Genomic DNA, 15,855 nt, shown 5'->3' with positions numbered 1-15,855 from the left:
CTTCAACACGATTAATAGTTCTGAGTGGGTGATAAGCCTTCAGACCAGCCTCGGCTGTAAGGTACGATGCAGGGGCCATCTGCCATGAGCACACTTATGGATGCTGATTCGACAGATTTGAGTCATGTATGTGTAGTTATAGATCGAGTGATTTAGGATTCTGTCTTGGGCTCTCAGATAACGGGGAGACACCCTCAAATTCGTAGATATTGAAACGCTGAATATTTTCCTCTTTTAAACCACCAACCAGTGACCAAGCACTAAATCAGGACTTGCCCTCTACCATTAAGTTGAGGTCCATGTGCAGCCCCATTTAAAGACATGAATTTTGCAGGTGATGAGGAAGAGCATCAAGACTTGGCTTCCTCCCTGACGCTCGTGAAAGACCTTCTTTCTTCCATCGACCTGGAGGTCTACAATAACGAAAAAAATCTGCGTCTGCAAGAGATCTACCAGAAAGTGGACAGCAAATCCACAGCCTTGGTTCAAGGAAATTACTGCTTTAGCAAGGAGGAGCTCCTGAGACGAAAGTTGGTTCACGAAGGTTCCTTGCTGTGGAAGACTGTTGCCGGACGTTTCAAAGGTGACAGAAATTGACCAGTGTTGGGACTGTGACTGCATAGTTGTTTATATTAGCTCCATAACTGTCTTCCTAATGAACTGGGTATTCTGGATGGGCTTTCGATGAATGATCGAGATCTGTCTTTTCTTCCAGATGTTATTATGCTGCTAATGACTGATGTCCTCGTTCTACTCCAAGAGAAGGACCAAAAATTCTACTTTCCAACCCTGGTAAGAGATTAAACATTTGGAGATACATTGCCAAGTGTATAGGGATCACCTGGATGTTGTAAACAAAAGTATGGTAAACGTGAATCCATTATTTTCATTGACTCCTGTTCTTGTGTCTTTTCTGGGTCCCAGGACAGATCACCCATTATTTCCTTACAAAACCTCATTGTACGTGACATTGCCAACCAGGAGAAAGGAATGTTCTTGATAAGTGCCAAGCCTCCTGAGATGTATGAGGTTCATGCTGCTTCACGAGAAGATCGGAACACATGGATGAAACTCATTGCACAATCGGTGAAAGTGTAAGTTCAAGGACAGACTATAGGTGGTCGCACATATTTATTAGGTTGTTAGGCCAAGTCTTTCCTCTGGAACCCCCTCCATACACATCTTGGCACTCTCAATGGGGTGAGGAGGAATAAGCTGCTACCAGACTCTTGGCTGTGAAGAACATCTGATAACCATCTAATATACATTTTATGGTTGGCCAATTGTTAGTCTAATTTGTATGGCCATCTTATAAACTTCTCAAAGCACCTCTATCCACCTTGCTGTACAGGTTGCCATTTGGTTCATCCATACGAAATCCTCCGAAAATGCTGCCTTGATACTATGATACAAATGAACAGGTTTCTGTCTGTCACTCTCTTGTCACCTTAGTATTATCTTACTTTTCAGATGTCCCAAGCGTGAGGATTTCCCATTGATTGAGACCGAAGTAGAGGCCAAACTGAGAAAGCTGAAAGGTACGTTTAACTTCCATCTCCCTTCACGTGTCTAATGACCTTGTGGACCCTCTGGAGTAGTAGAGGCCAAAGAGTGAAAGCTGTTTTCACGTTCTCACTGAATTCTAAATACAGAGCACTTACAATGGGATGATAGGACTACCAAAACATTTGGTCGATATTAATATTAAACCTGTGTTTTCTGGCAGAGGTCATACAGCAGAGGGACAGAGAAGTAGCAGACATCCTTGAAGAAAAGGTGACCCTCTTCACTAAAGTGCTCCAGCTGCAGACAGGAGAAGATGTCCCCGTGGGTGGTAATACTCGGAAACTCTTCAGGACTGAGTCAACAGACAGCTATCGAGGAGAGAAACTCATCACTGAAGCCATTAAAGAAGGTGAGCTATGTGAGAAGCCTACATTTACACAAAGAGTCTACCCCTAATTGGCCATTGTTCAAATCTGTGTTGAAATTAGTGTGCCTCCGATGGCTAGATATGGTACTGCATCAGCTAATTTTTCTTAAATAACGTTAACATTGCATGTATTACATAGCTAGATTGTGACATGTTCAGTTTTTTTTGTGCTGGGCCCCTTTGGCTCTCATGTCTCCTGCACTAACTCCTAGCTTCTGGAAATCGTACATGGTGGCGGTGCTAATATAGCTGATACTGAGTTTTTTGTTTCTAGTGGAAGCGCTCAAGGATGTGATATTTTCAATTGGAACAGAGCAGCTGTCACTTAAAATGGACCACAACCATGTATCTTCAACCACTAGTTACACTGCATGTGAGTATCCACCAGAGGGTGCTGATCCCCAGGAATTATATGCAGGATATTCTGGACTTGATTGGAATGGCTCTTGTAATGAGGGTTATGGTGTATAATTACATTATATGTATCCGGCAGATACAGAAACCAGCAGTGTAAATGGATCCCTAGATTCTAACAAAGATGAAGATCAAAAGGTAATTCCTCCAAACTGTCCTATATGTTAACACTTTTGGTTATTAGTTTCCAATACATGTGTGTAAAGTAAACTATATGTCGATCTGTTACATGACTTACTATATGTCCTGTCTGCTCTTTCCCCTTAGGATCGTAATGGGAACCAGCTGCAAAATAAAAGTCCACAGGAGGTAAAGCCCAATATTGTACTTGGCGTAAAATCCTTATCTCCTCCTGTATGTTCAGTGCTGGACCTCTACCTCCTCCTGTATGTTCAGTGCTGGACCTCTACCTCCTCCTGCATGTTCAGTGCTGGACCTCTACCTCCTCCTGCATGTTCAGTGCTGGACCTCTACCTCCTCCTGCATGTTCAGTGCTGGACCTCTACCTCCTCCTGCATGTTCAGTGCTGGACCTCTACCTCCTCCTGCATGTTCAGTGCTGGACCTCTACCTCCTCCTGCATGTTCAGTGCTGGACCTCTACCTCCTCCTGCATGTTCAGTGCTGGACCTCTACCTCCTCCTGCATGTTCAGTGCTGGACCTCTACCTCCTCCTGCATGTTCAGTGCTGGACCTCTACCTCCTCCTGCATGTTCAGTGCTGGACCTCTACCTCCTCCTGCATGTTCAGTGCTGGACCTCTACCTCCTCCTGCATGTTCAGTGCTGGACTTCTACCTCCTCCTGTATGTTCAGTGCTGGACTTCTACCTCCTCCTGCATGTTCAGTGCTGGACCTCTACCTCCTTCTGCATGTTCAGTGCTGGACCTCTACCTCCTCCTGCATGTTCAGTGCTGGACCTCTACCTCCTCCTGTATACACAGTGCTAGACCTCTACCTCCTCCTGTATACACAGCGCTAGACCTCTACCTCCTCGTGTAAGCACAGTGCTAGACCTCTACCTCCTCCTCCTGTATACACAGTGCTAGACCTCTACCTCCTCCTCCTGTATACACAGTGCTGGACCTCTACCTCCTCCTCCTGTATAGACAGTGCTAGACCTCTACCTCCTTCTCATGTATACACAGTGCTGGACATCCATCCTTCCTCCAATATACTCAGTGCTGGACCTCCTTATCTCTTCCTGTATGCTCTGAAGCTATTTTTTCTCTTGCCACCAGTTGTTATTAAGATGATTGATAGATAATTCTTGAAGTGACTTGGGAATAACCTGTAGTGACTGGTAAATCTGTTTTATCCCGTAGGAGGCTCTGCAGAGGATTTCCAGCTTGTACAACTTATTGCACGGCCTACAGGTGAGTGTGTATACTGTGCTATGTGGGTTACATATATGTCATATGGGCTCAGGCGAGTTTCACTGGTGCTGAGGTTAACAGGTATATTCAAAAGAAAAACCTCATCCACATGCAAACTTTAGAAGAAAAAAAAAAAAGGTTAAAATCTGAATGAGTCCATTATGCTGCCCCAGCAGCAGGTGGAGCACTTTTTCATAACTTTATGTCCTTTTCCTGCAGGTTGTGGTCACACAGCAGGACAGCCTTCTGAGTCTCCAGATCCAAGACGGCAGTGAAAAGAAGGAAAGTCTGTCCCGTGCTAATTCTAGGGACCTAACGGTGGCCGAGCCCTTGTCCAAGAGCATTGATAAGCCTGGGACGGAGCTGACCCTGCTTCAGCGGCAACACACTCTACTTCAGGAGGAGCTGCGGCGCAGCAGGAGGCAGTGTGAAGAGCGGGCTCAGGAAGCAGGGACTCTGGAAACCCGTTTGAGGGAGAGTGAGCAGGCAAGAACCAAACTGGAACGAGAGATGGAAGAAGCAAAGCGACAACTTGCCCAGGTGCATAGAGAAAGAAGCAATAGTGGAATTGAGATTGTCAGGGTTTCCAGACCAAGTGACCCAAGGAGACGTAGCCTGCCCGCTGGAGATGCCCTATACCAAACATTCACACCTCCTCAGGTAAACCTGATTTCTATTTCTTAGACCTTCTGCTTTGTCCACAAATAACTTCTGAACTCATGATTCTGTTTCATACCCACACAGTCAAACAACGACCGACGCTCCACCATGGCAGATGGCCCACTACCCATTATCACATTTCAAGATGATTCAGACCTAAAAGATGACTTGAGTGACCTGACCGAGCTTGAAAGACTGCCAGAGACGGCAGACACCGAGTCCTCTGAAGAAGAGGGTGGTGGTCCGCCAACGTCTCCGTCAAGCGCACGAGGTAAGAAACAAAAATTAAAATGGTCCTAGGATGATTGGTTATTGTCATGGACTCTTCTTAGACTTAAAGAATCATTTGATAAAATTGCTCTAGTATATACTACAATGTACCGTATATTGCCATATCCAGTATGCAGGCCCTGAACATAATCTCCTGCCCTGTCTCTTTGCAGAGTTTCTGAGAATGCAGGACATTCCAGAGGAGGCAGAGAGCATTCAGGACCTTAGAGATGCAGAGATTGGCTCTTCAGAGAGTTGAAGAACTTGGGCTTTGTGACCATTGCAGACGCAAGATGGACGAACTGCTCCACCCTGGGGAGTGGTGAAATAAAGTGACTGATACTGTTAGTGGAGAAAGAAATGTCTCTTCCCTCACAGATTTCATAGAATCAAATGAAAACACATTTTTTATTTTATTTTACCAAGTGTTGCTACACGCAACTGGGAGACCAATACAGGCCAACATGTGGGGGTAGGAGAGTCCGTCTCGTGTGTCAAATAATGACATAGACCCTTGTTGACAGCAGTTGGTTAACATTGCTGAAATTTAGTAAAAGTAAAAACAAACAAAAAAAACACTGATTACTTGGTGCTACCAAGTGAACCCTTAAAATTACAACATCAGGACTAAAGTGTGGGCTAAAATTGTACCTACTAAAGTTTAAACTGGAAGAAGAGGAGAAGCCGATCTCCTCAAATCCAGGAAACAAATCCAAAACATTTTGGAAGGTAGGCTGGCCACACAAAATAGATAAACGTCGGCCAAACGCACCAAATTTAGCGCAAACGTGTCCTGACTCTCCATGTCACTGGACGTCAGGCAGACTGGATTTAAAAAAAGGCTGATCCTTTGTTCTCAAGTGAGATGAGCTACGAGCGATTGGCCGAGCGCTATCGGACGCGCACGGCTAGCTTTACACTCGGCAAATGCCCTCAAAATCCGACTCTCTTCCCCCACACCCAGAAAGTAAGCTGGGCGCCATAGCTTTCTCTAAGACGGGTATATTGTCGCTCACCTTGATCTGCCCAGACGGACAGCGTTTATTTATTTATTATTTTAATGCAACGACAGATTTTCTTTTAAGTTATTGTTTTTTTTTCCATTTGAACAGGTTTGAGAAGCAGAAAATAACCCTTTTTTTTATATATTATTGGCAAGCTGAACCAATCTCAGTGGTGCGTCTTTGCCTTTTTGGGAAGGCATTTTTCGACTGTTAAACTTTTAGGGAACAAAGCAAAGCAAGCCACGTCTTTGTCGTTTATTAAGATGCGGAGTATAGTCCTATCAGGCAGGTTAATAATGGGCAGAATCATTTTTTTCCTAGTTCTGCATAGTTCCTTCTCATGGTTTCTTCTCTCAACCAACACCTGGTCACGAGACACAAATTTTTCTTCAAGTGGAAGAAGCTATTTCCTACGGATATTATTCTCTTCGTCTGGATCTGTTCTGTAATTATGTGGAATGGGTGCGGACCCATTCATTTTCAATGGGGCCGTAAAAGAGGCGGACAGCACACAGTGAAAAAAATGGAACATGTCCTATTCTTGTCTGCAGCTGCGGACAAGAATAGACATTTCTATTGGGGTACCAGCCCGGTGTTATGCGGATTTGCAGAACACTGCGGACGTGTAAATAAACCCCAAGGCAAAATTTTTAATCCTTGAAGTATCCCTTCAGTTATAAACACATTTCCATTAATGCATAGTACAGGTGAATATAAGAAACTTTGTAATATGTTTTATTAAAGAATTATGTTTCCTCCTGGCTTCTCAGGGTGCTTTCCCCCTCTTATCTCGAGTAACTCCCATCTCCAGGCTCACAAACAAATGTCTATGGGGAGAGGAGGGGGGGATGAGGAGGCTGCTGCAAGCTAGTAAGACTATGTTCACATCTCCATTGGGAACTCCAGCAGGCTGCTCTGGCAGAAGTACAACCTGCCAGAGTTCACCGTATCTGGCATAGCCGGATAATGCCACACACCGCCGCATCCCTTTTGACTACAATCGGGCCTGATGGGGATCCGGCCACTTTTCGGCACAAATGCCGTCTTTCAGATGGACAAACAATACTGCACGCCTGCCGGAGTTCACAACAGAGAAGGGATTTCTTACCTCACGCTGAACAGTGCTGGAGCCTTATTCTAATAGTGTAGCAGAGGTAAAAAAAACAAAACTGCACTTTGTGTCTTTTGCATGCTCTCTCCATTGACATCTATGTTAAAAGCAGGATAAAGCAAATCAGCCTGATAAAGGCAAATAGAAGCCCTTTTCTTTAATAAGATATATTACAAAGTTTCTTATAGTCGCATGCACTATTCATTTATGAAAAGTTGTTTTATAATTAGAGGTACGCTTTAAGTTAGTACATGTTGATGTCATATAGCATCCGAATGGTCACTATCTACTGAAATGAAAAAATATGATTTTTTTTAAGATAGTCCTTCTTTTATCTGCAAGTATTTTTGATGGATTTACACATCGTGTTTTACATTGTCACCAAGGTCGTCTTCCCCAACATTAACCTGTGTTTTTTCCTTTTTTTTTTTACATGTTAAAACTTGCAAAGCTGCTTCACACTAACGGGGGGGATAAAAAAAAATCTACTATTCCAACCATCGATCCTATTTATATTTTGTACGAATCAATCTTGTGTAAATAATGTTAGATTTTATTGCGGTCCTTTTTTGTTTCATAAGGATTAATGTTTTGAAGGTTTTTTTTTTTGTTTGTTTTTCTACCTTCTGAATTTTATATTAATTTTCCAGCAATTTTACTAAGCACTCCATAAAGCAGAAATCAGAACCCAGAAATAATCAGTAATAATCGTAATACAGTGAATGCACTCTGCAACCCCCTGGAGGGAAATATCTCATGTTTTTTTTTCTTTTTTTAATTGACTTTTTTAAATCTCGCAGTGGGGGCAGCTGTCTCACAACCTGAGCCTTTTACTCCGGCGACTGAAATGGTCGCCTCCACTGTGAGCAATTCTAAAGATGGGCCAATCCAATGATGAACTGTTAATTATTAACCTGCGACTTCCCCTGAGATTTTTTAAGACTACCCAAAAAAACTGAGTAAGATATTTAACACGAGTATTTGTATGTATATATATAAATATGAAGACGAGTTGTGTAAATAGCCTGACTTATTATTGTATGAAATTCATTGGGTTTCTTTTTTGTTCTGATAAAACGCAAAAAAAAAAAAGAAGGAAAAAAAGGTATTTTTTGCTTTGCTGGTCAATAAAATGTATTCATATGGACATTTTTTTTCAACTGTAGTTTTGTTGATTTGTGTCACTTAAAGAGTTGTAACATACTATGTCCGAATGCAGCAGGCGACCCCGGTCTCCAGAAAGGCGGCATTTTTATATTTGCGATGGAGTTTTTCAGGCAGAGGAAGCTTTGTCTGTCCCTCTCGCAGCAGGAAATCCCAGCATTATCTGAAATCACTGCAACTGACAGATGATTGAGGGGTCTCATTATGCTGAGATTTCTGGCTCCGAGAGAGACAGGTGGAGCTGCATTACAATTCGGAACATGTCAACTACACAGATTTTACGATACTGACATATCTGCATGTGTGTGTGAGAACTGGTGGGTCCGCCCCTAAAACGGCAAGGAAAATTATCAAACAAAATGGCTGCTCGCGCCCACAATAATTTCTAGACCCACGCACTGTAAAGCTCCGCTCTACGACAGGCAATGTCAGGGAGGAGATGGACATTTCAACATCGATCCGTTTGTTCTTCCAGAAGATAAGCCGTTTTTTATCTTTCCCATTGAAACTCGTACATGGAAGGCCAAAGGAGGAGCGAACAGGGAGATGGCGGGAAGACAGGGAGATGGTGGGAAGACGGGGAGATGGTGGGAAGACGGGGAGATGGTGGGAAGACGGGGAGATGGTGGGAAGACGGGGAGATGGCGTCTGATGGTTCATGAGTAGAAGGAAAAGTGGACAAGCAGGGACTACTGGGAGATTTCAGCTCTGACACCTACAGAACTGTGAATGAAGCAGAATAATATGAACTGTAACTTGGGATCAGTAATGTATGTACACAGTGACTGCACCAGCAGAATAGTGAGTGCAGCTCTGGAGTATGATATAGGATGTAACTCGGGATCAGTACAGGATAAGTAATGTATGTACACAGTGACTGCACCAGCAGAATAGTGAGTGCAGCTCTGGAGTATGATATAGGATGTAACTCGGGATCAGTACAGGATAAGTAATGTATGTACACAGTGACTGCACCAGCAGAATAGTGAGTGCAGCTCTGGAGTATAATACAGGATGTAACTCAGGGTCAGTACAGGATAAGTAATGTATGTACACAGTGACTGCACCAGCAGAAGAGTGAGTGCAGCTCTGGAGTATAATACAGGATGTAACTCAGGGTCAGTACAGGATAAGTAATGTATGTACACAGTGACTGCACCGGCAGAATAGTGAGTGCAGCTCTGGAGTATAATACAGGATGTAACTCAGGATCAGTACGGGATAAGTAATGTAATGTACACAGTGACTGCACCAGAATAGTGAGTGCAGCTCTGGAGTATAATACAGGATATAACTCAGGATCAGTAATGTATGTACACAGTGACTGCACCAGCAGAATAGTGAGTGCAGCTCTGGAGTATAATACAGGATGTAACTCAGGGTCAGTACAGGATAAGTAATGTATGTACACAGTGACTGCACCAGCAGAAGAGTGAGTGCAGCTCTGGAGTATAATACAGGATGTAACTCAGGATCAGTACAGGATAAGTAATGTATGTACACAGTGACTCCACCAGCAGAATAGTGAGTGCAGCTCTGGAGTATAATACAGGATGAAACTCAGGATCAGTAAAGGATAAGTAATGTAATGTATGTACACGGTGACTCCACCAGCAGAATAGTGAGTGCAGCTCTGGAGTATAATACAGGATGAAACTCAGGATCAGTACAGGATAAGTAATGTATGTACACAGTGACTGCACCAGCAGAAGAGTGAGTGCAGCTCTGGAGTATAATACAGGATGTAACTCTGGATCAGTACAGGATAAGTAATGTATGTACACAGTGACTGCACCAGCAGAATAGTGAGTGCAGCTCTGGAGTATAATACAGGATGTAACTCAGGATCAGTACAGGATAAGTAATGTATGTACACAGTGACTCCACCAGCAGAATAGTGAGTGCAGCTCTGGAGTATAATACCGGATGTACCTCAGGATCAGTAATGTTCACATTGGCTTTCTCTTTCTCACTGATAACGCCGCCATTTTCCCCCTTTACATGTATGACTCCTGTCACAGACAGCTCCCTTACCTTTTCCCGTTTCCTGAGGTACATGAGGCACCTGTGCATTATAAAGTAGGGTGGCTTTGTAGCCTTTTCTAATGACCTACCTGCCTCATCTGTCCCTCTGTATACTATGCCTGCCAGTCTCGCCCATTTGGCCTGTGAAGGAGCCGGAGAACTACTCCTGACGCCGCCATTTCACGCTCCCGCACTGTCTGTGAGGCGGCTCCGACTAACTCCTCCCACTTTTCTAAAGGTTCTCGGCACAGCAAGGGTCGGGTCGGGTTAATTTGCATAACCCCACCCCTTCTTTCCGCATGTTCAGCTGGAGCTGACCAAACACCGAACTGCGCGGGAAGAGCATTGCCCCGCCCACTGCCTCCACACAACGTCTGAATTTCTCTCAGCGGTTTTACCTCAGGAGCCTTCTGACTCCTTGTGGGCTGACACCTCAGGTAAGTGGCTCCCATTAACCCTCTGTGTCCTGCAGACTGTGCCCAGTTGATGGGGTTTATTAAAGCTTGAAATGTTAGGTTTTCCTCTTGAAATAACAACTAGTTGTTCCTGAGGTAAAAATGGCGTCGCTCCATCAGTATGGCACATGCAGTATATTCATTGACACCGCTATTTTGTCACAATGTTAGTTATTACTAAATTGAATGCATAGTTTGGCTCCTCTATAAGGCCTTTTCTAGGACTCATGCATTGGGGCAGGTATAAATCAGTCAGAATCACTGAATTAATTTGGCGCACGCGTGTACGCTACGTATTATGGCGATAGAGGATGTATTTCTCACACATTTTACTAGTAAATCCTGGCTCTAGTGTGCCTGCTGCAGGTAACTTGTCATGCTCCGCCCCCTCAGGTCCCTCACTAGACAGAGCACCAGTGATCAGTTTAGGAGGAGCAATGGAGGTGGAGCGATGTGGTTAGCATTGTCTTTCTGGATATACGCATGACAGTTATACAAATGGAGTAGTAGTGCAGTACACAATATAGTAGAGGATATACCGGTTGTACACAGGCCGTCTCCAGTACAGCACAGTTCTATTGACTGACTCACAGGAGAGTCCTCTGCTTGTAGACTTTCTCTATCCTTTTCTTCTCCTTCTGGCCCTGATTACCATGACAACATCTCCTGCCAAGATAACTCCTCTGGCCCCTTGTTTCTAAAGCAATCCAGAGCCTTTATAGCACCTCATTTTCTAACCTTGTGCCTCTATATACCACCCACGGACAAGTGCTGGGCTGCAGCACCCCTAATTGACTTGATCCATCCTGTGCCCTTGTATAATGTACCACTCACAAAAAAGTGCCAGCCTGTGAACCTATATATCACCTACAGACAAGTCCCAAGTTATATACCACATATATATCACCTACAGGCAAGTGTCGGGTTATGTACCACCTATATATCTCCTAAGGACAAGAACCAGCCTGTGCACCTATATATCACCTACAGACAAGTGCCGGGTTATATACCACCTATATATTACCAATGGACAAGTGCTGGATTATATACCGCCTATATATTACCAATGGACAAGTGCAGGGTTATATACCGCCTATATATTACCAATGGACAAGTGCAGGGTTATATACCACCTATATATTACCAATGGACAAGTGTCGGGTTATATACCACCTATATATCACATACATACAAGTGCCGGGTTATATACCACCTATATATTACCAATGGACAAGTGCCGGGTTATATACCACCTATATATCACATACAGACAAGTGACGGGTTATATACCACCTATATATATTACCTACAGACAAGTGACGGGTTATATACCACCTATATATCACATACAGACAAGTGACGGGTTATATACCACCTATATATATTACCTACAGACAAGTGACGGGTTATATACCACCTATATATCACCTACAGACAAGTGCCGGGTTATATACCACCTATATATTACCAATGGACAAGTGCCGGATTATATACCGCCTATATATTACCAATGGACAAGTGCCGGGTTATATACCACCTATATATCACCTACAGACAAGTGACAGGTTATATATCACCTACAGACAAGTGCCGGATTATATACCACCTATATATTACCAATGGACAAGTGCCGGGTTATATACCACCTATATATCACATACAGACAAGTGCCGGGTTATATACCACCTATATATTACCAATGGACAAGTGCTGGGTTATATACCACCTATATATCACATACAGACAAGTGCCGGGTTATATACCACCTATATATTACCAATGGACAAGTGCCGGGTTATATACCACCTATATATCACATACAGACAAGTAACGGGTTATATACCACCTATATATATTACCTACAGACAAGTAACGGGTTATATACCACCTATATATATTACCAATGGACAAGTGCCGGTTTATATACCACCTATATATCACATACAGACAAGTGCCGGGTTATATACCACCTATATATCACATACAGACAAGTGCCAGGGTATATACCGCCTATATATCACCTACAGACAAGTGCCGGGTTATATACCACCTATATATATTACCTACAGACAAGTGACGGGTTATATATCACCTACAGACAAGTGCCGGGTTATATACCACCTATATATCACCAATGGACAAGTGCCGGATTATATACCGCCTATATATTACCAATGGACAAGTGCCGGGTTATATACCGCCTATATATCACCTACAGACAAGTGACAGGTTATATATCACCTACAGACAAGTGCCGGATTATATACCACCTATATATTACCAATGGACAAGTGCCGGGTTATATACCACCTATATATCACATACAGACAAGTGCCGGGTTATATACCACCTATATATTACCAATGGACAAGTGCCGGGTTATATACCACCTATATATCACATACAGACAAGTGCCGGGTTATATACCACCTATATATATTACCTACAGACAAGTGACGGGTTATATACCACCTATATATCACCTACAGACAAGTGCCGGGTTATATACCACCTATATATTACCAATGGACAAGTGCCGGATTATATACCACCTATATATCACATACAGACAAGTGCCGGGTTATATACCACCTATATATATTACCTACAGACAAGTGCCGGGTTATATACCACCTATATATTACCAATGGACAAGTGCCGGGTTATATACCACCTATATATCACATACAGACAAGTGCCGGGTTATATACCACCTATATATATTACCTACAGACAAGTGCCGGGTTATATACCACCTATATATTACCAATGGACAAGTGCCGGGTTATATACCGCCTATATATCACATACAGACAAGTAACGGGTTATATACCACCTATATATATTACCAATGGACAAGTGCCAGTTTATATACCACCTATATATCACATACAGACAAGTGCCGGATTATATACCGCCTATATATTACCAATGGACAAGTGCCGGGTTATATACCGCCTATATATCACCTACAGACAAGTGACAGGTTATATATCACCTACAGACAAGTGCCGGATTATATACCACCTATATATTACCAATGGACAAGTGCCGGATTATATACCGCCTATATATCACCTACAGACAAGTGACAGGTTATATATCACCTACAGACAAGTGCCGGATTATATACCACCTATATATCACCAATGGACAAGTGCCGGATTATATACCGCCTATATATTACCAATGGACAAGTGCCGGGTTATATACCGCCTATATATCACCTACAGACAAGTGACAGGTTATATACCACCTACATATCACCTACAGACAAGTGACAGGTTATATATCACCTACAGACAAGTGCCGGATTATATACCACCTATATATTACCAATGGACAAGTGCCGGGTTATATACCACCTATATATCACATACAGACAAGTGCCGGGTTATATACCACCTATATATTACCAATGGACAAGTGCCGGGTTATATACCACCTATATATCACATACAGACAAGTGCCGGGTTATATACCACCTATATATATTACCTACAGACAAGTGACGGGTTATATACCACCTATATATCACCTACAGACAAGTGCCGGGTTATATACCACCTATATATTACCAATGGACAAGTGCCGGATTATATACCACCTATATATCACATACAGACAAGTGCCGGGTTATATACCACCTATATATATTACCTACAGACAAGTGCCGGGTTATATACCACCTATATATTACCAATGGACAAGTGCCGGGTTATATACCACCTATATATCACATACAGACAAGTGCCGGGTTATATACCACCTATATATATTACCTACAGACAAGTGCCGGGTTATATACCACCTATATATATTACCAATGGACAAGTGCCGGTTTATATACCACCTATATATATTACCTACAGACAAGTGCCGGGTTATATACCACCTATATATATTACCTACAGACAAGTGCCGGGTTATATACCACCTATATATCACATACATACAAGTGCCGGGTTATATACCACCTATATATCACATACAGACAAGTGCCAGGGTATATACCGCCTATATATCACCTACAGACAAGTGCCGGGTTATATACCACCTATATATCACATACAGACAAGTAACGGGTTATATACCACCTATATATATTACCAATGGACAAGTGCCAGTTTATATACCACCTATATATCACATACAGACAAGTGCCGGGTTATATACCACCTATATATCACATACAGACAAGTGCCGGGTTATATACCACCTATATATCACATACAGACAAGTGCCGGGTTATATACCACCTACATATCACCTAAGGACAAGTGCCGGGTTATATACCACCTACATATCACCTAAGGACAAGTGCCGGGTTATATACCACCTATATATCACATACAGACAAGTGCCGGGTTATATACCACCTACATATCACCTAAGGACAAGTGCCGGGTTATATACCACCTACATATCACCTAAGGACAAGTGCCGGGTTATATACCACCTATATATCACCTACAGACAAGTGACGGGTTATATACCACCTAATAACACACAGTATCTTATCTTTTGACAACACGAAAACTAATGATTTAAAAAAAAAAAAAAAAAAAGATTTTTGTTTTTTTGCGACATTTCCCAACAAAATGTATTGAACACACTGTATGTACCCCAAAATGGCGCCCTGTAAAATATAACTCGTCCCACATATAAGGATTTAATCTTTGAAAAAGTGACTCCGCTCACCAGCTGGTGGCACTCTGGTGACATGCCGCGGACGCCACACCGGTCTGGAGCGATATACACGGTCGTTATTAAATCGTGGACTTTATATTAAAGGGCGTCGTCCTATTGATATTGATGGAGCATGCTCAGGGGTCCTGGGAGTCGGACCCCCACCATCAGCTGTTTTTCCAAAACTATAAAAACGCTCCTTGTAGTATTGTTGAGGAGTATTATCAGCCAAGGAGGAGTATGCCATGAAGCACTGGATGACTGTACATATAACCTATTAACCTTTATTACCTTTTTTAGCGCAGTAATGGGGGGGGGGGGAATCATTTCCGCCATTGTTTTCAGACCTTTACATTTATGACGGTCACTGTGCGGCATAACTTGAATGTTACCGTTATCCTGTGGGTTTTTATGATTATGGCGAGACAGAACTCATTCATTTTTGCGCAGTTGTAGCTAGGGATGAGCGAATCGACTTCGGATGAAACATCCAAAGTCGGTTCGCATGAAACTTCGTTCGAGTACTGTACAGAGCGAGCGCTCCGTACAGTATTAGAATGTATTGGCTCCGATGAGCCGAAGTTATTGCTTCGCGAAGTCTCGCAAGACTTTGGGTAATAACTTCTGAAATTTCTACTGTAAGAAACAATTTCCAGAAATCGGGTTCTAGGAAATTAAAAGGCCGGCATCAGAATTATGTCCACTGAGGCACGTTACAGCGGGAGGTCGGCGTCACTCAGTGCCGGGCTCCCGTGGTA

General features: G+C 42.9%; 1 protein-coding gene across 5 annotated transcripts in view; it reads left to right on the top strand.

Annotated features, from left to right (window-relative positions):
• The window catches only part of ARHGEF2 (Rho/Rac guanine nucleotide exchange factor 2), an 88,045-nt gene extending 80,134 nt beyond the window's left edge, over positions 1-7,911 (top strand). For all 5 annotated transcript variants that reach the window (XM_044274277.1, XM_044274279.1, XM_044274278.1 and 2 more), the window contains 12 exons: positions 335-583; positions 716-792; positions 925-1,094; positions 1,471-1,538; positions 1,727-1,915; positions 2,208-2,306; positions 2,427-2,485; positions 2,615-2,656; positions 3,669-3,719; positions 3,939-4,379; positions 4,464-4,650; positions 4,823-7,911. In XM_044274277.1, the coding sequence (XP_044130212.1) occupies positions 335-583; positions 716-792; positions 925-1,094; positions 1,471-1,538; positions 1,727-1,915; positions 2,208-2,306; positions 2,427-2,485; positions 2,615-2,656; positions 3,669-3,719; positions 3,939-4,379; positions 4,464-4,650; positions 4,823-4,908 (1,718 nt within the window). In that variant the 3' untranslated portion in view covers positions 4,909-7,911. The remainder of the gene's footprint in view (positions 1-334; positions 584-715; positions 793-924; positions 1,095-1,470; positions 1,539-1,726; positions 1,916-2,207; positions 2,307-2,426; positions 2,486-2,614; positions 2,657-3,668; positions 3,720-3,938; positions 4,380-4,463; positions 4,651-4,822) is intronic.
• The last annotated feature ends 7,944 nt before the right edge of the window (positions 7,912-15,855 follow it).

The sequence above is a fragment of the Bufo gargarizans genome, unplaced genomic scaffold, assembly GCF_014858855.1.
Source record: "Bufo gargarizans isolate SCDJY-AF-19 unplaced genomic scaffold, ASM1485885v1 original_scaffold_1624_pilon, whole genome shotgun sequence".
Classification (NCBI taxonomy): Eukaryota; Metazoa; Chordata; class Amphibia; order Anura; family Bufonidae; genus Bufo; species Bufo gargarizans.
This window is presented reverse-complemented; position numbering and strand designations above follow the sequence as displayed.